The sequence below is a fragment of the Cyrtonyx montezumae genome, unplaced genomic scaffold (genome assembly GCF_038088225.1).
Source record: "Cyrtonyx montezumae isolate F1298 unplaced genomic scaffold, pur_monq_1.0 scaffold_12, whole genome shotgun sequence".
NCBI classification, from domain to species: domain Eukaryota; kingdom Metazoa; phylum Chordata; class Aves; order Galliformes; family Odontophoridae; genus Cyrtonyx; species Cyrtonyx montezumae.
In genome coordinates, this window is record NW_027071848.1 from 16,393,100 (window position 1) to 16,417,183 (window position 24,084).

General features: G+C 44.1%; 2 protein-coding genes across 4 annotated transcripts in view; both read left to right on the top strand.

Annotated features, from left to right (window-relative positions):
- The window catches only part of NUP58 (nucleoporin 58), a 36,649-nt gene extending 19,769 nt beyond the window's left edge, over window positions 1-16,880 (top strand). Inside the window, exons 13-16 of one of the 3 annotated variants that reach the window (XM_065730169.1) lie at window positions 28-229; window positions 6,124-6,222; window positions 8,974-9,069; window positions 14,857-16,880. In XM_065730169.1, the coding sequence (XP_065586241.1) occupies window positions 28-229; window positions 6,124-6,222; window positions 8,974-9,069; window positions 14,857-15,026 (567 nt within the window). In that variant the 3' untranslated portion in view covers window positions 15,027-16,880. The remainder of the gene's footprint in view (window positions 1-27; window positions 230-6,123; window positions 6,223-8,973; window positions 9,070-14,856) is intronic. The other 2 variants (XM_065730170.1, XM_065730171.1) reach the window with 2 other exon arrangements.
- Window positions 16,881-20,895: 4,015 nt separating this feature from the next.
- On the top strand, window positions 20,896-23,049 carry SHISA2 (shisa family member 2). The gene is made up of 2 exons (XM_065730355.1): window positions 20,896-21,357; window positions 22,024-23,049. Exons 1-2 carry the CDS (start codon window positions 21,057-21,059, stop codon window positions 22,575-22,577), a joined length of 855 nt encoding a protein of 284 aa, XP_065586427.1. The 5' UTR covers window positions 20,896-21,056; the 3' UTR covers window positions 22,578-23,049.
- Window positions 23,050-24,084: the final 1,035 nt, after the last annotated feature.

A 24,084-nucleotide genomic window follows, 5' to 3' on the forward strand; every position in this document is an offset into this window, starting at 1 on the left:
CTAAAATAACTTCCCCCACCCCTTCAGATGCTCAAGGACCAATACCTTGGCTACAGGAAAACCTTTCTGGGAGATGCCATGGATGTGTTTGAGGCAAGACGAACAGAAGCTAAGAAGTGGCAGAGCGCGCCACGTGTTACCACTGGACCGACCCCTTTCAGCAACATACCAAATGCAGCAGCCGTTGCGATGGCTGCAACACTTACTCAGCAGCAACAGCCTGCTACAGGTCTGAGTGCATTCAAGTTATAGATTATTAGTGTTCCGACAGTAGTAAACTTGTGTAACGTTTTCTATGCAGTCTTCCTTTGTGTTAGACTAAAACTCTGAGCGTTGTGATGAGTAAAGTTACTGATGCATAGCCGATAGGAAAAAGCAGGGTAGACTTAGCAATAATTATACAACAGATACTTAAACTTGTGGATTTATTTGTATTAGTGATATTTACTGTATTGTTCTAATTTACCCCCTTGGAATGTGAGTCTTTGCTCTTCCATAACATCTCTGAATACGTTTAGCATAGAATAACATTTCCAGAATTGTGTGGCTACACTAAATTATTTAAGAATCAGTAAGGAGAGAATATCTAAAGACACATTACCTTTTTCATGTGTAAAATGAATAATGCATTTTTATATAGCACTTTGGAACTGTAAAATGAAAAATGCTGTTGAACAGGACGGGGTAGCTGAACAAAATATGAGTGTGGGTGCCTGGCTTAATATTTTATAGCCAGCCCCTTTGTCAGGGTAATGTTGGCATAGTTTTTGCTGGCTGTTCTGTTGTTGTGAATATTAGTAGAGAAAGTAAAGTGGATTGGTGATTCTGTGTAATGCATGTATGTATAAGAGGAATAAAGCAGAGGAAATAACTGATCCACTGCTAATAAAAAATTAATATGTATAGCAAAAGTAGTAACTTACTGCACCTTAATTGACATCGGTATCCTAACCTATGCTTCTCAGAGAGGAATTCTTGAGTATGGCGAACTTAATTGGTATTTAATTATTTGGCAGAAATAATAATGTCTTTTCGTTTAATTTTACTTGAACGTGCATTGGCAAATCATGAGAAGTTTAGTTAGATGCATTCCAATGCTTCTTTTTTAAGATGTGTAACTCTTTGTACCGGAAGTCAAATGAGCAGCTTTTCTGCCTCCCTTGTCTTACAGCAGTGGTCATATTCTGAAAGATGTTAAGAGACTTATTCAGCAACCACGCTAGGAGTTTGGTATGTTATTAGGCTGTCCTTGTCTTCTCCATAGAAGGAAACTAAGGAGTGCTTCCAGCCCTGGCCAATTACATACAGCAAGGATATGAGCTTAAGAGACAGTTATGCCAAAATAGTTTGAACACAACTGAAAAGGCATTTAGGAAATACATTCTAAATTTCTATTGTAGTCCTCAGTCCTCCTAGTTTTGCTGCTATCTTAATCCATGGAAGTTCTCTTGAAGTGGTGCCAACAAAAGACTGCTTTTAAGCAGATGCATTATGAAGTAATGTAGTCGCACTGGTTGTTTTTTTTAGTATGGATGGAAGTATGGAAGCCTAATGTTGCCAAAATAGTTTTTTTAATCTTTTTCCTTGTTTCTTTTGCTTAAAAAAAAAAAACAAACTACTGTATATGGTCACTGTAGGATTGTGTGCAGATCACATAACTGTGATGTTGAATTTGAATTTTTATTTCTGTTTTCATTAATTGTGGCAAGGGATTCAAATTTCCTTTTCTTGGTCCAGATTCAAGATAACTGATAACTTCAGTAATTTGATGCCATTTATGGCAAGATATGAATATTCTCTTAGGGGTAGGAGTGAACAAAATGCAGACTTGACCTGTATCAGCACATGTGAGGTAAGGTGACTTTATACCTCAGTTTCTTTTGTAATGCTTTGTAATGGAAAGAGCAAAAGGGCACATCAGTTTATTGGGATTTTGGTTGGTTTTGTTCTGTTTCTATTAGGTTGGCTTGGTGGTTTATTTTTATGGGTTTTTTTTTGGGCTTTTTTTGTCAGAGTTTCTCAAAAGCCAAAAATACACCAACTGCAAAAGAGGTGCAAATAGAACAAAGCCATCAAAACTTAGATTGCACATGCCAACTAAAGTGGACAAGAACAGAAGTGAGCTGTTTTCTCAGTTGAAATACTGTTGCCCTGCTTGAAACTTGTTTGATAATGTTGCAGAACTAGAGGTGGAATGATATTTTGAGTGGCATTTCTGGAATACTTAAAATGTCATAGTACAGAACTTGAGGTTATCTCACCTACCCTGTGGCTCATAAGCAAACCTGAACAGTTTTGTGAGATCTTAAAGTCTTAAAAACTTGCTGTGAGGGAACACTTCGTAATCTTTCCGATCTACTGATGACAGTTCTTGATTTGTTCTAAACACCTTCTCTGAAAACTTCTTAGCTTCAATTTAAGACCACTACTTTTGTTTTTCTTCTGAGCGAAGAATAATCTATTCTTTTGGTTTTGCAGAAATCTTCAAATATTTGAAAACTGCTTCCTCTTTGTTCCCTTTTCCTTGCTCGTGGAGAACTTATGCCATTTCTTGCAGTAAAACTGCAAATATTTGCTTGATTTAACTGGCTGTTATAAATTTGATAAACCATCCACTGGAAGTTGATCATGCATGTTTCTTTGTAAGATTTAGACCCTTGAGAGTGGGGTAGAGGAGAGACAGTAGGGGATTTATGAGAGAAAAGGTGATGAAGTAAGGTGTATGAAATAGAGAAGAGGGATGGTCTGCATGATACCTGACCTGCTGTTGCTGTTTTTGAACATAAAAATAGAATAAGACAATTAATCTGGGCTTGAAAGTTTTGGGTTTTGTTAACCTGAAATCTAACGTGCAGTACTGTAATACTGGGGGATCAGGAAGGTTAGTCTCCTCTGAAAAAGTATTTGATGTTTACATGGTTAAGTCTATTTTGTAAGGTTAAATTAGAGTTACTGTTACTGTCCTTTCTCTGAAACAGGGAATCTATTTTAAAATTGTGTTCAGAAGTCAAAGGTTCAGTAGCTACATCTAAACCTGGATCTGTGGGATCAGGGGCTGTTTCCCCAGATCCTAGAGGCTGATATGCACCACATCTGTTTTCTTTATATGCCAAGGCATGTGTGACTTCCACTGAAGGAAAATCAGTAGATTCTGGCCATATGGAAGTGAGGGTGCAAAGATGCACCACACTGATCTCCTGGGTAGGTAGTCACGATACCAGGGTTGTGATGTGCACAGTGAAGCACAATTATTGTGCTGTTCTATTGAAGCTCTAGTTATTAAAGTTATGTTTATGTTGTCTGCATGCAGCGTTTCTCCCTGGTTTAGCACTTTTACTCTTAGCACATCTTTATTGGTAGCAGTGGGGTTGGTTATGTTTTTGTGCAGTAGTGGCTGCAGTTCTAATCATAGCCCTACTTGCATCTTCCCTGAACAGTTTTTAACAGCATGGAAGCTGAAATGATGGTGGCTAGTTTGCCTATTACTATTGATGTGTCTAAAATGAAAGATTACTACTGCCAAGTGAGCCAAGAGCTGTAAATCCATGAGACTGAAACTCATGTTGTTCTGGCAAGACTAAGTTGTCTTAAAGAAATGCTTTTCAAGTTCACCTTGCCTCTGCTTCCAAGAATAACCCCTCACCTCGAGAACTTAGTTACTCTCTCCTTGACTGTTGAAGTGCAGAGTTGGTCAAAGTGTTATCAAGCTCGTAGCGTATTTCATTGTATTTTCATCTTGAAAGAGTTGATAGAAAATGATACTCAAATATTCATAGCGCTTAATTTTGTAATTGTGTAGTTTGATACTAACCTTGGTTAAAACTAGTCAATGTATTACTGCGTCAGAATCAGATTGGAGTTGTGACACTGAATTTGTTCACTGTTAGGACCAGCTGTGATTTAAATTTGCAGAATGTCACTTAGGAAATCATGCTGAGCTGTCTGGACTCTTTGTTGTGGGTCCAATTAATTAAACTGAAATGCTCTACAGAGCAAATACGGCAAGTTATAGAATTGTTAAATCACGTTTTGAAGAATTTGTCTCGTACCTATAGTAACCAGAAGTGCTAATTTTTGCTAGTACTTTTGGCATTGAGGAATCTTTTATTACTTCTTTTTTCTTTTGCTATCGAAAATTGTTTACTTAGAAGAACTTTAAATAGTGATGATGCCTTCAGCACATTATGGTACTAAATCAGCAAAGATCATACACTGTTGCTCAATGAAAAGCTTGTTAGCCTAAGAGATGAGATCCTGTTTTATATAATCTGAGGTGTTTTAGAATAATGTTTTTTACCGGCTCTTAAAAGCATATTGCATTTGGAGGGGGGATAAAAGCCTTGTCTGGAAGACTGTACTGCTTTGTTTTAATGTCTTCCATTAACAGTGCCTCCTACTGAGATAGAAAACCTGTGCACTCTATTTGAGAAAGAACTGGATATGTGTTTTGGGATTCTTTTAGTTTATTAGATGACTGACTTGTTTAGGGTTTCTTTTTATTGATGAAAATTATTATTTTTTAAGAGCTGCTAGGTAGATACGTCAGTATTTAAACTGGATGTAAACAGTTCTACTCTGGAATTTGTGAAAACTTGTAGCTAAAGCATCTGGTATACTTCAGTTGAAAGATTAGCTTGAGTTTTCCAACTATTCCCCACCAAGCGGAGACTGAAAGCTGTCAACTTTTAGTTGCTCTGAAATTTAGTTTAACACTACTTTTGAGTATGCAGATGTCATTTAGCTTGGATCACATAAGAATTGTGTTCCTTGCAAAAATGTTTCTTTTTAATATACAGTGCCTTTCACTTGATTCAAAGTGATTTTTCTGTTGAAAGCTTCAAAAAATTAAATGATTTTAAAAGCTTGAACTAAAATGTAAAAATTCAGATTAATATTAGTCACAGAAAGCATTGTGGTTTTAAGAACCATGTTTGAAATTAAACCCAAACCAAAAGGAAAAAGACTTACATACTACTGTGAAGATCCCATGATTATTGAGTAAATCGTGACTCGCACAGATATGGTAAATGAAGTCTGTTTGAAGACAAAGAAGGTTGTCTTGAGGAAAGGTGCAAATGTCTGTGGATTAAGAGTTTGGCACTGTATTTTTTGTGATGAAACTGACTAGTGCACTGAAAACTGCTTGAAAAAAGACAGGAGTATAAAATTGTACTGTGAAAACTGTTAGAATATATTAATTTATCAGAATTAATTATTTTAAAGAGTGTTAGTAATGGGCTAGCAAGTTGATTCTTTATTCCCAGTGATTTTAAAAAGGTAAGAAAAATAAAATGAACTGAGGCTGTAAATTTTATCTTGGCAGTCTGAAAATGCTTCTTTTATTGACAGTCCTGCATCTTAGTGCAAACGTGCAGGGAAACCACTGTCAAATTTTAGTGATGGGACAAACTCTGACTCTGAAATTTTGAATGTATCTAATTCCTTAAGGTACACAGAATTGTGCCTTTGTAATGTTTATCACAACAGGCGGTTTGACTAGTTTACCTTACTGAATGGTGTAATGTAGCAGAGCTTAACAGAACTCAGTTATCACTTGTGTGGAAAAAAAAATCGAATTGTCATGTTACTGTGTAATTGACTTGCTTAAAGATGAACAATAAATTTAATAAAATAAAGTCATTGTCTTGTTTTTTATCTTAGTGTTCTCTTTAAATTTGGATGGACTGCTTGAGTAATTCTGAAGATCCCTATTTATTAATAGAATAGTGTCAGTTCTTTTGTTCTTGGTTTAAAGGTTACCACTTTTCCAGTTCCATTAATACAAGTGGCAACATGTTACCTGTAGTTAATTCTGTTGGGATTTTGATTAGTGATTCAATTATGGAAGTTAAAGGTGAAACTTTTTGACATGGTAAATGGTATTATAGTCATGTTACTAGTTTGGGGCAAGTTTCACCTCATTACAGTCAGTGTTTTCTTAGATTTTTATCAGGTGGACATAAAGGCAATTAAGTGAGGAGTTTTAGTAAGGTAAAGCTTGGAGTCTTACTGGGATTTGATGAAAGCAATGATGATGTTCACGTGGTCAAGTACTTAAATAAATGAAGGACCTCTTTACTATGAAAGAGTAAGGCAAGTTTGTTCTCATTTTTTTTACACCAGGGCCACAGCCATCTCTGGGAGTTAGTTTTGGAACGCCATTCGGCTCAGGTATTGGCACTGGCTTGCAATCAAGTGGCTTAGGTTCTTCAAGCCTTGGAGGTACACTTTAACTTTTCTAATATTTTATTGAACTATTTTATCGCACATCTGAATCTCTTGTAAACCTTAAACTCCACCAGGAGGATCTGTTTTGGGGCAAGACCTTTACAGTTGGTAGTCTGCACTTTGCAAACTTCTTTGTGCCTTACTGAAAGAGTCAGCTGAGGTTGATGCAATACTGCAGTAAAAACCCAGGTTGAAGTTCTCACACAGGACTTGCTTGGCAGCTCTGCCCACTGCAGGGGAGTTGGAACGAGATGATCTTTGAGGTCCCTTCCAACCCAAGCCATTCCATGAGCTGTAGGAAAGTGAATCAAGGATATCCTTCTGTAACTACACTTTGCACTAAGTTGTATTTGGAAGTTAGCACATGGCAGTGTTGCAACTAACACATAGAAATGTTTCACCTGTTGAGTACAGCTCTTAACAGTGGGTGCCTGTTTCTTATTGGAGTAAGATATGACTGATTGGTAAAAAATGGTACGGTTCTGGGATCTTGCTGGGTGAAATGTTTGCTCTAGCTGTCATGCTGCTCACCAGTGGTAAGGTAGGGAAAGAAAGTCTTTCTCAACCTGTAAAGCAAAGCAACATTTGAAAGTGAGGGAATAAAATACTTTCAAAATGTTGATTACTAGTGCTAGTAGTAAGAGACACATGAAAGGAAGCTCGATGTATGTATACCTTTTCATCTGAGTTTAATGCATTTTCAGCGGTAGAACTGCAACTAGAAATGTGATATTTGCATACAGACACTCCTGTCTGTGTCAGTTGGGGTTCCAACAGTGCAGATCAAATGTTTGTTGAAGCTTTTGTGTGAGCTCTACAAAGGCACTTATATACGACGAGCACAAACGATGCACTGTGGTTTTTCTTCTTGTATCCTTTCTGCAGTTGCATTCTGTATCCCTGCATTAGAATCTTGCTTCCAAGTATGAGAATTGCTAGTGTAACATATTTAAAAATAATAAACATCACTGCCTATTGAAAACACAACTGCTGTGATAAGTAATACTTGAAGATTGTCAGTTTTACCTTAAACGATTATCTTGAAACTGAGTTTAAATCTGTCAGTATGTTTTCTCATCGGATTTTAAGTTATCTCAGATAAAAGGAAGTCTATACAACAAGAGGAGGAATAACTAAGAGCAGTGAGCTGAATGGGGAACAGTTCTGGATTATGACTATTCCTGCAGTGTACTAGATGCCTTAAAACCAGAAATCTTTTCAGCCAGTCTGTTCACCAACCTTACCAATACAAATTAACAAACATTGCATTTTAAGTTGGTGGACGTCTGCTTCTAATTTACTCTTAGAGGCCTACCTTGCCTTTCTTGTAAACCAAGTATGCAATTGCATTTCATCTATTCTGTACTAATTTGTAAAGATTTGGTCCTTTGATAAATCAGTAAAGCTGTCTCACAGAAGCAACTGTAGAAGAATAAAGAAATACATGCAAACTGTCCTGCAGCAGTGCTCTTGGAATCCAGTGAGCAGAATTAATATTTTAGACAGTTGTAATTTTCTTGATCAGTACAATTTTTAACATTCTTGAAAAACTGCATTTTAGCTTGGAAACATCAATGTTATGAATTTGTTGACAATAAGCATCCAGGCTTTTGTTGTTCAGTATGTAACATAAGCAGCATTTTGAGTCAATGCTTAATGAAATATTTGCTGGTAGAGACCTGACCATTGCTAACAAGCTAGAAAGGAGAAACATGGTGTATCATTCAAAACAAAATATCTTGCATTCAGATGATATCTGCTCTTGTATTGAATTAAAACTCTGATTATGGAAGGCTGCCTCAGATAGTATCCAGTCACTACTAGTTTTAAGATGTAAAAACTGTTTTGCCAAAGGAATGGTAAAGACTCCATTTCCAGTGAAGTACATCACCAAACACATCGCACTTAACGTGGGGGCCTGGTTTCCCTGAGCAGACTGTTTGCATTCTGATAATCTCCTGAGACAGCAAAACAATACAGAGTATATTTTTCTTTCATTTTCTCTGTCCTTAATCTCAAACTGCAAATATTAGCTTGCTTTTCATTTACCTTGAAGTTGCTTCATGCTCATAGCACAGTTTTAAATTCTGAAGTCTATGGTTTGAGATAACAAATCAGAATTGCAAAATGAATGAATATAATACAGTTAAACTTCCATGGCTGCCCTTTTAATGATGATTTTTCCATTAAAAATTAGAACATTGCTTGTTCTGTGTTCTAACTTAGTTACATAAAGCTTATCACCATTAAGCTTAGAGTAGGAGTGGATGAAATAAACCCTGAATTGAGCCAAATGTAAACTCCAGAAGTCTGTTCCCTATTAAGCCTAGGGAATTTTACTTTTGGAGTAGTAGATGAAGATGACAGCTGTCTGTAATAGAAGTCATAACTTGTCTGAATCTTCTTAGTTTGGGCTCATTTTTTATATTGTTTTCTTGCTGATTTAACAGCAGTTCATTAGCAATTGGTAAACTCAGGTACTTCACTTGAAATTACTTAGCCTGTTTCGTTCAATTTCGTATTTTGAAGGAAATGTTTTTCTCCAAGGCTTTCCTGTTCACAGTTTTCCTATTCTCAGCATAGCATTTCTTTCTAGAAGATACACCTGTGGTGGTAGCCTTGGGAATATTTCTTTACCAAATAATGCTTAGAATTGTTTGTTTTTAGAATACTTACCCAAAACCTGTATGTCCTTAATTGCTGTGCCTATAATTTTTTTGTTGTGTGTCTTTACTGTTCTGCTAGGATTTGGAAGTAGCTCTGCCTTTGGAAGCAGTGCCACAGGAGCATCGTCATTTGGGTTTGGAACAACAAGTAAACCATCAGGAAGTCTCAGTGCAGGTTGGTTGGTTTGTTTTTATTAATTTAAGTATTGAGTGAGTGTTGTTTTTCATTTAATGGCGTCTGTCAACATTGAAGGAGGAGAACAGATGCATCAGATTTAATCAGATGCAGTCTGAGGCATAGAAATGCAGTCACTGCCTGAATACATAGGCCATACTGTTGCTGAGCTATTGAAAGTAGTGCATAAATCAATGACAAATGTTTCACTAATTCCACTTCCTATACTTAAAAAATGAAGTAAATTGTTTTAGGTGCTGGACCTTAAAACTGCTTTCCTCTTATCCTGTATGTTCTGAAGAGCAGATTATAGGTATTTCTGTATGCCTGTAATTCATGTATTAATTACTTTAAATTGAAAATATTTCTTCAGCAGTTGAGCTGATCGTGTCAGCATCATCTCACTTCTTTGTTTTATTTTGTTGATGGTGAGAAGACGAAAATATGGAGGTAGTTTCTCCTTAATTCAGGTAGCTGAAATCTCACAGACACTTCTGTAGCTCCCATCTCTGTTTTCTTCTTAAACTGGAGCTTGTTTTTGAATTATATAACTTACCAGCCTTTCTTCAGTGACCGTCTGAAGGAGCATTGTGTCTCCTTGAATTACATTTTAGTGGCATGATTGCTTTTTAAAAAAAGAAGCTTTAACTGCTAATATTATAACTATAATAAATGGCTGCTATTCGTTTGTAAGTGCCCAGTAGATTAGCTTGGACCAGCATTTCTCAGTTCCCCTGAATTTTTATTTTCTTCATTAACATTGGATCATTCTATAAAGTTAGGCCTCTGAAATAACTTCAGCTTTGTGTTATAAGGTGGAGATAGTTCACTAAACTTGCCTGTATAGCAGCATGAAGGTGTAATGCCCTGGTGCATTTTTGATAGAACACCTGACTTTGCAGCACACAGTTTCTAAGTGTTGGCCTTTTTTTTAATCTTTTTAATATCAAGAAGTCAAAACTTGCCTTGCTTCTGTTCATAACACTTTCAAATAATGTTACAGCAGTGTGAATGCAGTGTGAATGAGTTGGACACATTAGGATCGTAGCTGCTTTCAGCTAGCTCAAGAATCACGGATACAGAAGGTGGTAACCAGGAACATAAATGTAATTCTTATCCTCGTTTAGACTGGGATCGTGGAGTAGAAAATCCTGTGACAGTTCGGTTATCCTAAAGCACATTAACTCTTAATGTCCAAAGCTCTGATTTATATTTTCTAAATTGCTCTTTAGTTCGTGCACATCTAAATATTGTGGAAGGATAGTAACAGTTTTCAGTTTATGTCCTATTTAATAAGTAATGTTTCCAGGATCCTGAAACAAGAATGTTCTATTACCCGCCATAAGGTAGTTTTGTATTGTTTGAGTCTTTCTTTTCAGTGGTTGAGAGATGGGGGAGGTTGCATGTGTGGGTACACTGATATTACTGATTTTGTTTAGATGTGAGCACTTTGGTGTTTTGCCCAAGTCAGTGCTCAGGAAGTTAGGAAGTGTTTTGCCATGCTATCTTGGGTTGCTTAGGTAATGCCTCAGCTCTCCTCTGTGTTTTCCATCAGTTTGTGTTTGAGACTTCTAATCTTCATTCTAAACTGCTCCTGTCAAGTGTCTGAGTTGCATTTATTTGCTAAAAAAAAGATTTTTCTTTAGTAATTCTACTGTTTTTTTCAGTTTGTTTGTATGTTTGAAGAGAATCTTGTGCTATGAAAGTATTTAAGCTACTTTTTGTAGTAGCTTGAGTTCAGTCCAGGAGCAGTCTCTGTATCCAGTGTGTCAGCAGGTGAAAGGCAGTGCAGTTAGCCTTCTGTCAGTTCAATGTCAGTCTCTTGGGTCAGTGCATCCTTGGCAAGTTTGCTGATGACACCAAGCAGAGTGGTGCAGTCGATACAGAAGAAGGAAGGGATACCATCCAAGAGGGACCTGGACAAACTTTTAAAGCGGTCCCACATGAACCCAGTGAGATTCAACAAGGCCAGGTGCAAGGTGTTGCAATGGGGTTAGGGCAATGTCAGGGACATGTACAGACTGGGAGAAAAACTCACTAAGACCAACCCTACAGAAGTCTTTGGAATTATGATGCACAAAAAGCTGGACGTGAGCCAGCAGTGTGTGCTCCTTGCCTCAAATGCCAATTATATCCTGGGCTGCATCAAAAGTGGGCTGGCCAGCAAGGAGGAAGAGATTGTCTCTTTATACTCAATCCTTATGAGACACTACCTTCAGTACTGTGTCCAGGACTGGAGCCCCCAGCAACAAGAAGAGGCAGAGCTGCTGGAGCAGGTACAGAAGAGGGCCACGAAGATGATCAGAGAGCTGGAGCACTTCTCCTATGAAGAAAGATTGAGAGAGTTGGGCTTGTTCAGTGTGGAGAAGACAAAGTTCTAGGGAGACCTCATTACAGCCTGCCAGTAGTCAAAGGGAACTTCTGAAAAGGAGGGAGACTGGCTTTTTACACAGGCAAGACACAGTGGTAGGACACAGAGAAATGGTTTTAAATGAAAAGAGGGTAGATTTGGACTAGGTGTCAGGGAAGTTTTTTTTACTTATAGGGCAGTGAGGTACTGGCACAGGCTGCCCAGAGAAGCTGTGGGTTCCCCATTCCTGCTGGTGCTCAAGGCCAGGTTGGATGGGGCCCTGAGCAGCCTGAGCTGGTGGGTTGCAACCCTACCCATGGCAGGGAGTTGGAACTGGGTGATCTCTAAGGTCCCTTCCAACCCAACCCATTCTATAAATTCCTTCAGTGAACACAATTGTGTGATGAAACAAATGTTTCGTGTTTCTCTCTGAAATGCAGGCAGAGCTTCCTACCAGTGTGAAAAGCCTCCCCATAATGAAAAGTCCATTTAATTCCTAACTCCTTATTTATCTAATGGCAACCAAAAAGGCTGATTTAAGTGTAATGTTGTTAAGAACATTGACTCCCAAAGTGACGAGAGGAAAAAAAAATGCCAGTGAATTTTTAGGGATAATATTTTTGGGGAGATGGTATGTGAAAGCTGAGACGCTAAGCATGCTTTGAAATCTGAGTTGGGAATTTGTGGTGGAGGATTGTTTTTATTGAAGAAATGTCAGTGTCAGTATGATGGCACAAGAGGCAGCTGAATGGGATCATGGCAGGACATGCTTCTACTGCTGGAAAGTGCACCTATACGTAATCAATATGTGGCCATGAGCAAGTTACATAACAGGCTTCAGTAAATCAGCCAGAGCTGTGCTGAGGATCCATTTTGAATCAGTATCTATTTTGGTTCCCAGGTAGGAGGAGATTGCTTTTGACATCTGCTGAACTGCTAGTTATCATTGTAGCAGTAAAACAGACAAAAAGAACAAACTACAGCAACCTGTTATGAGAAAGCTTGCATCTTTAATTTGGCTTACCTGTCTGAAGGGTTTGCCTGAAGTTCGAGTTGCTGGAGTGTGTGTGATGGGACACAGTAGGCCATGTTGAGTTGAGCTTTGTTATCTTGAAGGTCCTTTCCAGCTTCTGCGAAGCAGAGGTGCAAATGCCCAATGAGTGAAGTGTACTTCTAAGGTCCTTAAGGTTCATGCTAAGTTTGCGCCTCCAAGGGACAGGTGGTTGTTTACTTCCTGAAAGTAATCATTAATACATAAGTATTATAAATTTCAACCAAGAAATCATCACTCATGTTGTAGCTGTGCTTCAAGACTGTGTGCAACTTGCCCCTCTAAAACCAAATGTATGTCTTGTTGAAAGCTCATTTCTAAAGGTACCTGAAGATTATCATTTGAATATTGTGTGAGGGGCTTTTTTCTCTTTGAAAGCATTGGTAGGACAAAGCCTTTTACATTAATTCCCCTTTGAACTTTCTATGCTTTTGTGGCTGTCCTAAATAGCATTTGTACAGCTATTGCTTCCCAGCTCACAGGTAAATTAGCAAACATCTTCTCAGTCACCTATCTCACACAGCTTACTCATCTTTCTTTTTCTAACATTATTCAAAGTTCATATTGGCTTCCCTTCCTAATTCAGGATAAGCCCTGCATCCAGAAGCAGCTGCAGGGAGGTAGTTCTCATGCACTTTACTCCTGGCACTGTGGACCACGTACCATTTTACTGTGACTCATACACATGATGTGTTCTATCGGAACCAATACTTATGTGCTATCTCAGCGTGTACTTGAACTCAAATTTTGACTTGTGGAGAACAGCTTAGGCTGTTAAAGATTTTTTTTTGTCATTTGTGGGATTTCTTGATGAAAACATATTTATTCTTTTAAAATCTTGCCTAGTATTCTGTGATAACGGGAAAATGGAAGGATAGCGACATGTGCTTCACCCTTTGCCTTCAAGGATGAGGGACAAATTAGCCCAGGAGATTTGAGTGAAACCCAAATGAATGATCCTGTTAGACATGCTTCAGATCCACACGTAATCATTACACAGCGAGTTGTGCACAAGCAAAGTGTGTATGGAAGGACTGCAGTTACCATAATGTCGGTAATGGCTTGCTTTCTTCCTTGACAACAAAATGAGTTATTGTAGTGTGATTGATCCGGATCCAGGCTCTACACGAGGGAGAATTCCACCTTAGATTTTGAAGTGTTACTGAAGCACTAGATCAGGAGCTCAGTGAGAGAACAGCAGACAGGCTCACACGAGCAGCTTGGGATCCTGACAAGAAAACCAGTTGGGTTTTAATTCCTGGGCTTAAAAGACAATTAAGACATTCAGTTGATGACACTGATATGAACAAAGGGTTGCTTTCGCTGTCTGCCAGAGAACTGGTGCCATTAAGTAATGCTTATTAAGAACAAACTTTGTGAATCAGACTTGGGTTTTTTGGAATATTTTAATAATTTCCATGTGCAACCTGTATAAAGATGCTTGAAATCTTAACTTGCTCAAGTCATGCTTGTTCTGTGGGATGGTTTGCTATTTGGTTTCTTGAGAGAATGAGAAGTTACAAACGTATTAACCAGTCCTCAGAAACTCATCTTCCAGTTGTCTCTTTTGAGTGTCATCAAGTTGGTTATACTTCAGAAATGGAAGTAAAATGATGCGTTGTTACTGCTGCTGAAAATGGCAAATGGATTTTCTTCAGCTGCTCTTGCTTTGCTTCTGAACCAAATGAGTTTTGTAACTCCTCCCTCCCTTTTTATATAAATGTAAGCAGCAGCACAACTTGCTCACCTATTCATTCAGTTTTTCCAGAGCTTTGTTTTCAAGGCTGCTGTTGGACTCAAGTCATAAAGGGTGTTTTTAGATACCAGGAATTTGGCAGACATTTTGAACCTACTTATTTAATGTAGGGTCGGTCTGTGCCTTGCGCATTGTAAGGGCAGGGAAACATAGCCTAGTCTGTAGGGCAGGGGGATCTGTTTCCAGCTTTGCCATTGACTTGCTGTGAGGTGAAGTGAGTCTCATGATCTGCTTGTACTTTTGCCTTCCCTCCCCACCCTGCTTTATACACGTTGTGTATCTAACTGCAGTGCTGGGAGCCTGGGGAGGGGGTCATTGTGCTACAATTACTGTGCGGTTTCAGTGCGACTCTTGGGTGCTATTTGATGTGAATAGTGGTGTTGCAAATAAGCTGTGACCTGAGGTAGAGTTGCCTACAATCAGTGGAGAAGGCTGTGTTAGAGCTGTGATATCCCAGTTGACACAGCAAGTCCAAAATGTATTAGCAACGTGACATACCGGTGTAGATCTGCATTGGCGTGAAATACTACAAGTATAGTAATGCTGTAGCTGATGCTCACAGCTCCAAGGAGAACAGAGTTGCAATCCTGATGTAACTGTGTTTTAAAATATTTTTCCCTCCCTCATAAGGCTTTGGCAGCTCGACTTCATCTGGGTTTAACTTCAGCAATCCTGGCATCACAGCATCAGCTGGCTTGACGTTCGGGGTGTCTAACCCTGCATCCGCAGGCTTTGGGACAGGAGGGCAGCTTCTTCAGCTGAAGAAACCTCCGGCGGGAAACAAGCGAGGGAAGAGATAGGCACCCCTCGTGGGGAAGTGGAAGTGAATCAGCTTTGTTCATCGGAGAAGTCTATTTTTCTAGATTGATGCACTGATGAAATTGCATCCCGTGAGATTTATAAAAAACAAAAACAAAAAAAAAAAGTTGCTACTTTTCCCTAGTCTGAAACACAAAATGGATCGTACTGAACAGCTATTTTCTTGTGAATATAAACCTGTTTATGTATTTTTATTTTTGGCCCCATAGTTTTAGAAATGTTCTATACTGCATTATTAAAGGATCTTGTAAAACCATCTATTTAAACTAATGTTAGTAGCAGAATATTTTTTGTTATTAAGCTTTATACCATATGAATATATGCATATTTGTTTTTTGTACAGATAAAGTATATTCTAGTACAAATACTACAGTTCATATCTTCTGTTCCTGGATATGGCCTTTAAATCTACTTCAGGGTGTTTGTGTATATGGATGTAAATACATACAGTACAGCGCACACACGTGTGTATGTATGTGTATAAAATAAAGCCAGATGTGCAAACCTTTCCCCACACGCAGGTCTCCTTCACTCTGTGTCCTGTTGCTGTGTTGCTCTGCAGTTCCTGTGGGTTTCAGGCTGTGTCCCGGGCTGTGTCATCGTGTTTTGTTGCTGAAGAGCAGCTGAGGCACGGTGGTGGCTGTCTCATGAAGTTTCATATGCAGTGTTCAGTGGATGTGCTGTGGGAGCTCTTTTATTTTAGCCGTCTCTTGGCCCGTTCTTGAAGAAGCAGCTGAGATCTTGACTCAGACACTTCCTGGGTAATGTTCCCAAACCGTTTTTCTCCAGCTGCACAGCGGGATGTTGCAGGGTTGCAGGATCTCATAGGTTCTGTTTGCAGGCAGAGCTGTCAACCTGGACGAGCTCTTCCCCACAGCTGCAGGGGATAGGTTGCACCATTGTAGCCCTGATTAGAATTAACTGGTACAAAATGGAGCTGATTTGCTAGCTGCTTCTAGTCAGTGCTGCCGGCACGGACATGAGAGCAATTGTGTATATCTGCTTTCAGTATGAGCCGTAGTGCAGTAAGTTGCTGCTGAAGAATTGAGAAAAATGATGTAATTTGAAGGTGAAGCTGCTGCAACAATAGAGTATGGATCTTGTATTACATCATAACTGCTTGTGCTGCATTTCCAATTCAATGTGTGCTAGAAACATCTGGAAAACATCTTAAGGAGGTGTACTGCCTTGTGTGAGTTGAAGTGTGAATGTGGAACTTTGGATTTGAGTGTTGTTTTGTGTGTAAGATGCATCAAGTGAATATTCAGTCATTTTCACCAAAGTACCTTGTTTCCAAAGCAGTTGAAGTGCATGGGATTCTATTTTTCAAGCATCAGGTGAGTTATTTCAGTTATTGAAGTGTCATTACCATCCTGTGTGTCGTGGAAGTGATGTGTGCAGTGGTTGCCTTTGGACAGATGTTATTTATCATTTGATCTGGCAGGATTCAGAGAAACTGAGCACAGAACTCCTTGCATTTGTACACTTGTATGTTACTGCATCTCTGCGAGCGGTCCCTTAGGGATTTAATGTCTGTTTTTCATGTTTGGGAAAACTGAAAGCTTAAAACTTGCTTTGGATTCAGCTTTTTTAAAAGTTATGTTGGGCTGCAGTCAAAACCACAATGTTTTTATTCTTTTGTTACTTCTTTTTTTTAATAATTAATGTTAAACCACTGGACTTTCTTGTATTGTATTTGCAAAACTAATTCTAAGTATGTACTCTGTCCATATGCACAACTTACCATTGTGTGAACAATAAAACAAAGGCTGTGATCTTTGTCATACATGTTTGCCTATTTGAAAGGTCGTTTCCTGTTGTCTTCCTATGTTAAGTAGGACAAACAAAGCCTTCATCAGCTAATATGTAGAAGAAAAAAACCTCACTTGCTGAAGGCCTCAATCCCTGGCGTGGAAGAGGGAGGGCTGAGCAGGGAGGAGTGGTTGTGGTTGCCTGGGGTCTCTTCACACTGAGCTGTATGAAGCTGGGCCATGCTGTAACAGCTCTCAGTAGGTTCTTGTGTATCTGTGTTCTGGTCTGTTTCTCTTCATGTTAAGACAGCAGGTATCTCCTTACTTCTAGCCTAGGTGAAGTGATTAGGATTAGCCTAGGGAGGTGGTTGAGGCACCATCCCTAGCGCTGTTCAAGAAGCGTTTAGATGAGGTGCTAAGGGATTTGATTTAGAAGTTCAGTGGGTAGGGATGGTGATAGGAGGATGGTTGGACTAGATGGTCTTGTAGGTCCTTTCCAACCTAAGGTACCTATGAACCTATTATTTAATTGAATAATTGCATGATGGAGGACAAAGTGGTTGAAATTGGATTTGAAATGATTACCAAAGTGTATGACTTTGTTAAATGTAGCCATGGCTTTCACGGTTCAGCGTTGCATACGTTGCTTCAAATACTTTTCCACACAGTACAGCTGTTGTGTGCAGCACAAATACAGTTGAGGGACGGCATAGTGTTCTCCAAGGCAAGTCAAGAAGCTGGCCTGTACTTACATCATGGAACAAAATCAAGTCTGGAATTTGCTCTTTCAAGGAGGGAAGATGGAAGTGGGGTGGATGTGGGATGTGATTCTCTTTGTTTGCCAAGACCTTGTACGGCTATGAACTGACTGATGCGGCCTCTTCTACCAGAAGGACTTTAGGTTTTCCATTATTCCCATTGCAGCATCTGTAAGAGTAGGTGTGATAGAGTTAAGCCTCAGTTTGCGTGCCTTGTGAACCTCTTCCTGGCCCACCATCTCAAAACCTGAATGCTGTATTTGCCTGTGTTCCTGACAAGCCGACAGTGTACTGCCTACCACACATGTTCACTGTTTTCTTTTTGCCTGGCAGGGAGGAGGTTGAAATGGGGGGGTGGTGGAAAAAAGACTTCATGCATCTTCCTTATCACAGGCCTCTGAAGTCCAGATCCTGGCACACACTCCTACACGTTCTTAATGTGAAGTTATGTTGAACCTTAGGCTTAGTGGCATTTTCCTCTTTGACATCAGTGATAATTTTGTTGTTTTTTGCCTCCTAGTCCTCATCTATTAATAGAAGTAATTCAGAGTCTGTGATGTCATCTGTTCCCTGTTGGTGCTGTTACCTGGATTGCCTCATCAGAGGGTGAACCAGCAGTAGTGTGCAGAGGTTAATGAGAAATTAGGAGTAACCATATGGGAAGATGCATCCATGCTCTAGCGTGCAAATACATTATGCACCATTAAAGTTTGTTTCCTGGAAGCTCTTATTCAGGTATATACTGCCTACAGGTACTGCTAGCTCTGCATGCTGTGGGGCTGTGCAAGCTATGAACAGCCTGGGCTGGGCTCAGGAATGGTGTGAGGCAGTGCTGCCATGGCCCCGAGCCTCCCACCTCCCCGGGCAGGTACATCTCTGGTAAGGAGTGGGGGAGACAGCGGGGTAATGTTTTGCTTCCAGGTCACTCACACTTTCCTGCCCCTCACTCTAAGGCAGTAGGGTTTTGTTCCTCCTCACCGGTATTTGAACAATCCCTGTGATGAGGTGGCTGTGTTTCTGTGAGGTTTGTTACTCAGTACTTTCTTACTCAGCCTCAGGACTCTGATCTTCGTGACCCTGCAGTGCAGTTGTGGAGCACGGCAGTGAGCAGGTGAGTATGCCAGGTGGTGCTGCAGCTTTCAGAGCTTTTCCAGAGAATAGCGTGCTCCTTGCTTCCCTATGTAAGGCAATTCCAGCTTCCTCTGAGCTGCGGAAGTTTAGAAGGTTCTGCATAAATATAGAAGAGATTTGGGGTTGATTGATTGTACTTGTCTTTAGGTATAGATCTGATATCAGGTCAGCTCTGTTGAACACCCGCATGGAGAACTTGGAACGGGTATGCCTGCCCTAACCATGTCAACAGGTGAAAGGTGTGTGTGTTCAAATGAGCTCTCAAACTGATGGCTTTCCCTCTTCTTTTCAATGCAGGTGTCACTGTATGGCGTGTACTTGGGCAGCCCAAGGACAGCACCATTATAAAATGTAATGCAGCTGTCTCCAAAATCCTGCTGTGACCAGAGGCTGCTGTCTGCCTCCTGGGCAAGAAGTGCCTCCTTGGCTCTGTGTCTTTCATGTGTTGCAGCACCAGCGTGTGCTTCTGGGCTGACTGTCCCAATCACAACAGCGAGGTGGGATGGTGAGGTTTAGACTGGGCACCAGGGTGTGCTCAGAATAAAAGGAAAAACCGTGATAAATACTCAAAACTCAGTAGCATTTATTTGGTGTGAGCTCTTACAGGGGAGGAAACAGCAGCAAGAAGCTTTTCAGACTTCCAGTTGGAAGAAACCTGGGATGAAGAAAGAGTATAAACTGTGTACAGTTGGGTCTCTGAAGCTCATCTGTGAGCTCCGTAGTTAGAGGTGCCTACATAGCAGCTACTCCCCACACTAGGTTTCTATTTGTTGGGCTGTCTTGGAGATGGGTAAGAATGGTAGGGGCAAAAGGAGGGGTTGGGTAAAATCCTGGGCTCAGACAGATGTGTGACGACAGAACTCCAGCAGCAACAGAAATAGTAATGCTTATGAACGGGCACTGCTGCAGGAGGGATGTGTCTTCTGATCAGCCTCAGACCCTTACTGCTACGTTAAATCATCGATCTGCGAGGTCAGTCAGATTTTATTGCTACTTCCAATGCCAAGTAAAACAGCAATGCTGCAAGCAAATAGAGCCTTTAACTTGTTTTGTAAGCAATATGCTAAAATATCCTAAGCTGTGAAATATTCTTACGCATCTTTAATTTTCTGCTCATTTGCACTGGTTATATAAAACCCAAACCTGCACATGAATCTGTAGTGAGTCCCGTGGAACCACACCATGTGGAAGTGCACTTTTTCCTTGCCTGGCACACGTGAATCTCACTGAGCATGTGGTAAGCTGGGCCCCACCTGCACAGCGGTGCCTGTGGGCACTGCGTTATGAGGTGAGCAACAGGAAAACTCAGTTTTGAAACTGTTTTCTCCGCCTTCGCTTGATAAAACACTTGTGCTTTGTGCTTTGTTTGGCATAAAGCAGCGTGAAAAGGGGAAGCTTCTAGGTTTTTCTTTTCATTGGAGTAAGTTGAGGGCGAGGATGCCCTGTCCATTTGCCTCGCGTTGCTGGGAAAGGTTGATGGAGTCACAGTCATAGGATAGCTTGAGACGAAGAGAGCTTACAGCCTGCTCAGCTCCAGCGCTGCGCCTTCCCGCCGCTGCCGCTAGGGGGCAGCACGGCGCCGCTGCGGCTGGGAGCTGGGCTGGCGGCTGGGAGCCGGGCTAGCGGCTGGGAGCCGGGCTGGGAGCCCGTACGGTGTCCGCACAGCCCGGCAGCTGCGGGAGGCGGCGAGGGGTCAAACAAATCCGCCTCGAAGCGCTGGGGAGCGCAGTGCCGCGGGGATGAAGCTTGGAACGAGCGGAGCGAGCTCTGCGCTCGCAGGGAGCGGGGAGAGCCCGGCGCGGTGGGGTAGCCGTGCTATGAAAGCGTGTTTTCTCCTCGTGCAAATGCAAGCGCCGCCCAAAGCGAAAGTCGGGCGGTGCGGGTGCCGCGGGACGGCCGCTACGGAGGGAAACGCCAACTATCCCGCTGCTCCAGCGTGGCACGGAGCCGCTTCGCTCCGCACCAACTCTCGCCCTCCCGCCCCGCGGCGCGCGGGAGCCGTCCCGCTCCCGCCGGGGCCGAGGGGCCGGGCCGCGGCCGCGCCGTCGGGGCGGGGGCCGGGGGCCGGCCCGCGGAGGGCGCATGCGCGGCGGCGGCGGCGGCGGCCGCTATAAGGGCGGGGCGCGGCGCCCCCTGCCCAGCGGCGGGCCCGGACGGGGCGCACGGAGGCGGGCGGCTCGCGGCGTCCCCGCGCCCATGGCGGCCGCGGGCCGGGCCGTGGCGGCGGGCGGGGCGTAGCGCAGCGCGGCGTAGAGCGGCTCCGCCGCCCGGCTCCGCACCCCCGGCGGGCGAGGCCCGGGCAATGCGGCGGCGGGAGCCGTCGGGGGGCGGGCGGCGCTGCCCCGGCGCGGGCGGGCTCTGACCCGGCGCCATGTGGGGCGGGCGCTGCTCGCTGCTGCTGGCCGCGCTGGGCTGGCTGTTGCCGGCGGGAGCTGCGGGCAGCGGCGAGTACTGCCACGGCTGGCTGGACGGGCAGGGCGGCTGGCGGGACGGCTTCCAGTGCCCCGAGCGCTTCGACGGCGGCGACGCCACCATCTGCTGCGGCAGCTGCGCGCTGCGCTACTGCTGCTCCAGCGCCGAGGCGCGCCTCGACCAGGGCGGCTGCGACAACGACCGGCGGCAAGGCGGCGGCGAGCAGGGCCGGCCCCGCGACGGCCCCGACGGGGCGGCAGGTGAGGGCCGGCGCCGCGCTTCCCCCCTCGGACGGGCGCCGTTTTGCGCCCGGTCTGCGGTCCTCCGGGAGCGTGCGGGCGGACGGCGATCCCCGCGCCCCATCGCCGCAGCGCGGCCGTACGCGGAGGGGAAAGCCGCTGTCGGAGCAGTTGTGCGGCAGTGCGTGCACCTGCCGGGAGCCGGGCCGGGCCGGGCCAGCCCGGCGTGTTCGAGAAGCGTTGGAGTCACGGGAGAAATGGGGAAGGAGTCCTTCGGGTCGCCGGCTGAGCTCGGCACAGCCCTTGCAGCCCCGCGCAGAGCGTCGTTCACTCTCCGGCCCTCAGCCCGCGCACGGGGCGATGTTGGGGCCGCTCTGCGGGGCTGATGTGCGGAGCAGCGATGGCCGTGTCTGGGGCCGCCCCACTGCCGCGCTCTGACATCCCGCGGCTGCAGGCACAGCTGCTGGCCCCGTTCCTGGGGCACCACTTGGGCCGGGCGCTCTGCTCTCCTGCTGAGTGCTCCCGGTTGAAGAACAACCATCCAGATGCCGCGGTTGCTTCCAGGATGCTCAGTGGGTCGCAGCCCCGCCTCTGGCTGCCCCACGGCCCGTCCTGAATGTCAGTTTGTGGAGGGGAAGGGGCCGTCCCGCTCGCGTCCCGTTGCCCACTTTCTCCTTGCCGTTGCAGTGCCCATCTACGTGCCGTTCCTCATCGTCGGCTCCGTCTTCGTCGCCTTCATCATCCTGGGCTCGCTGGTGGCCGCCTGCTGCTGCCGCTGCCTCCGGCCCAAGCAGGAACCGCAGCAGAGCCACGCTCCCGCCGGCTCCCGCCTGATGGAGACCATCCCCATGATCGCCAGTACGGGCGCGTCGCGCGGCTCCTCCTCTCGCCAGTCCAGCACTGCCGCCAGCTCCAGCTCCAGCGCCAATTCAGGGCCCCGTGCCCCCCCGACCCGCTCGCAGACCAACTGCTGCCTGCCCGAGGGCACCATGAACAACGTCTACGTCAACATGCCCACCAACTTCTCGGTGCTCAACTGCCAGCAGGCCACCCAAATCGTGCCGCACCAGGGCCAGTTCCTGCACCCGCCCTACGTGGGCTACGCCGTCCCGCACGACGCGGTGCCGCTCGCCCCTGTGCCCCAGTTCCTGGACGGGCTGCAGGGCGGCTACCGGCAGATCCAGTCCCCGTACCCCCATGCTGGGGGAGAGCAGAAGATGTACCCGGCGGTCACCGTGTAGCGGCCTGCCGCGCTGCGCTTCTCGTTTCCGGACTGAGCAGAGGAGAAATGCTTCTTTGGAACGCGGCTCCCAGAACAGCGCTTGTAAATAACTTGGGAAGGCTCATGCATGTCAGACAGTGTTTATAAACCGTTTATTCTCATCGAGGTCTGTTGCCAGGAACTGTAGGATGATACCGCTGAATTAACGTTTCCAGATACGTTTTCATTCCAGTGCATGATTTACAGTGGTGAAGGATTATGCTGGAAATGCATATGCATTTCAGATCACTGTGCTTGTGAGATAATGCCGCAGCCGTTAAGTGCCCTTCAGGTATGGCATGGCCAGAAGTATTTGCCTAATTAGTTCTCAGAAGAGCTTTGTAATGCGGAACGAGAGCGTGATACTTACAAAGCCTTTCTCCTCTCCTGGTCCGTGTCCTGGTGACATTTCTCACTGCTGCAGACAGTGACAGGCAGAGCTGTCAGGGCAGCTGTGGGTCACACTGCCACGCGGTGCTCGGTGCTGCGAGAGCGGCTTCCCCTTGTATTTATGTCACACGTTACGTAGGAGCACACCAACTGCTCCTACTTCTGGCGCACTTGAAACCCTTCTTGGTTTGATTTTGCCTCCGGACTGGGAACCAGTAGTGGCTGGCACAGACTTTCTTTCTCTCCGTGAACTTTCTGCTACGAGCAGGGTGTGAGCTGCCTGCTCCTCCTGCCACCAGCACTGTGTTCTGTTGGTGGCTGCCCGCGGAGCTCCGTGCTGCAGCTTCCATGCACCTCTGTCAGCCCTGCCCCCAAACACCGACCCGTCAGGCTGGTGATGGAGCTCACCCTGCGGCCGCCGGCCCTTCAGCAGCAGCCAGCTCAGCATCCCCAGCAGGGCACCGAGTGCTGCAGCTGTGTGCAAAGGGCAAAACCCAAACCAAGCGGTGCTATAAGCAGAGCAGAACTGGCAGGAGGTTCCTTGGCTGATACCGCATCAGTACGTAGTAATAAGAGGACGCTGCTATTTTTGTATGTCTCTCTTCAGACCACGCAGACACGTGGAAGCATTGCCAGATGTGGCACTTTGCCTGTAAACATACTGCACACAAACATGGCCAGGCTGCAGGTGGGAGAAAGGTGAACGGGTGACATGTGGCAGCTCTGCTGGCGATGGCCATGCTCTCCCAGGCTCTGAGCTCCCAGAAGTGCTGCTCTGTGCTGGGAGTGGCAGCCTCGTGGGGTGGTTGGCACCCCCTGCCAGGGGCACTGCTGCCACCCGTGGCGTTCAGGTGACTCTTTGTATATTTACTTGTTTAAAAAAACAAAAAGAATAAGTTAAATTTAAATCTGTAGAAAATAATTTACGGCGGAAGGAAAAGCGACTCGAGTTGTAATAAGAGGAAGTTTGTGAGATGTGCTGGGTTTTTTTTTATGTCATGTACAATAATGTAAAACCAACCTTAACGTTTGATACAGCTTTTAAATTTCTGAAAGGGCACTTGGTTCAAAGTGTTTCTTACAAATGAAGAAAAAAG

Bases quoted from the DNA above. Each gene is read 5' to 3' on its own strand.
- SHISA2 (XM_065730355.1), top strand. From the start codon at position 21,057: ATGTGGGGCGGGCGCTGCTCGCTGCTGCTGGCCGCGCTGGGCTGGCTG. The intron at 21,358-22,023 runs GTGAGGGCCGGC...TTGCCGTTGCAG, and splicing joins CGGCCCCGACGGGGCGGCAG to TGCCCATCTACGTGCCGTTC.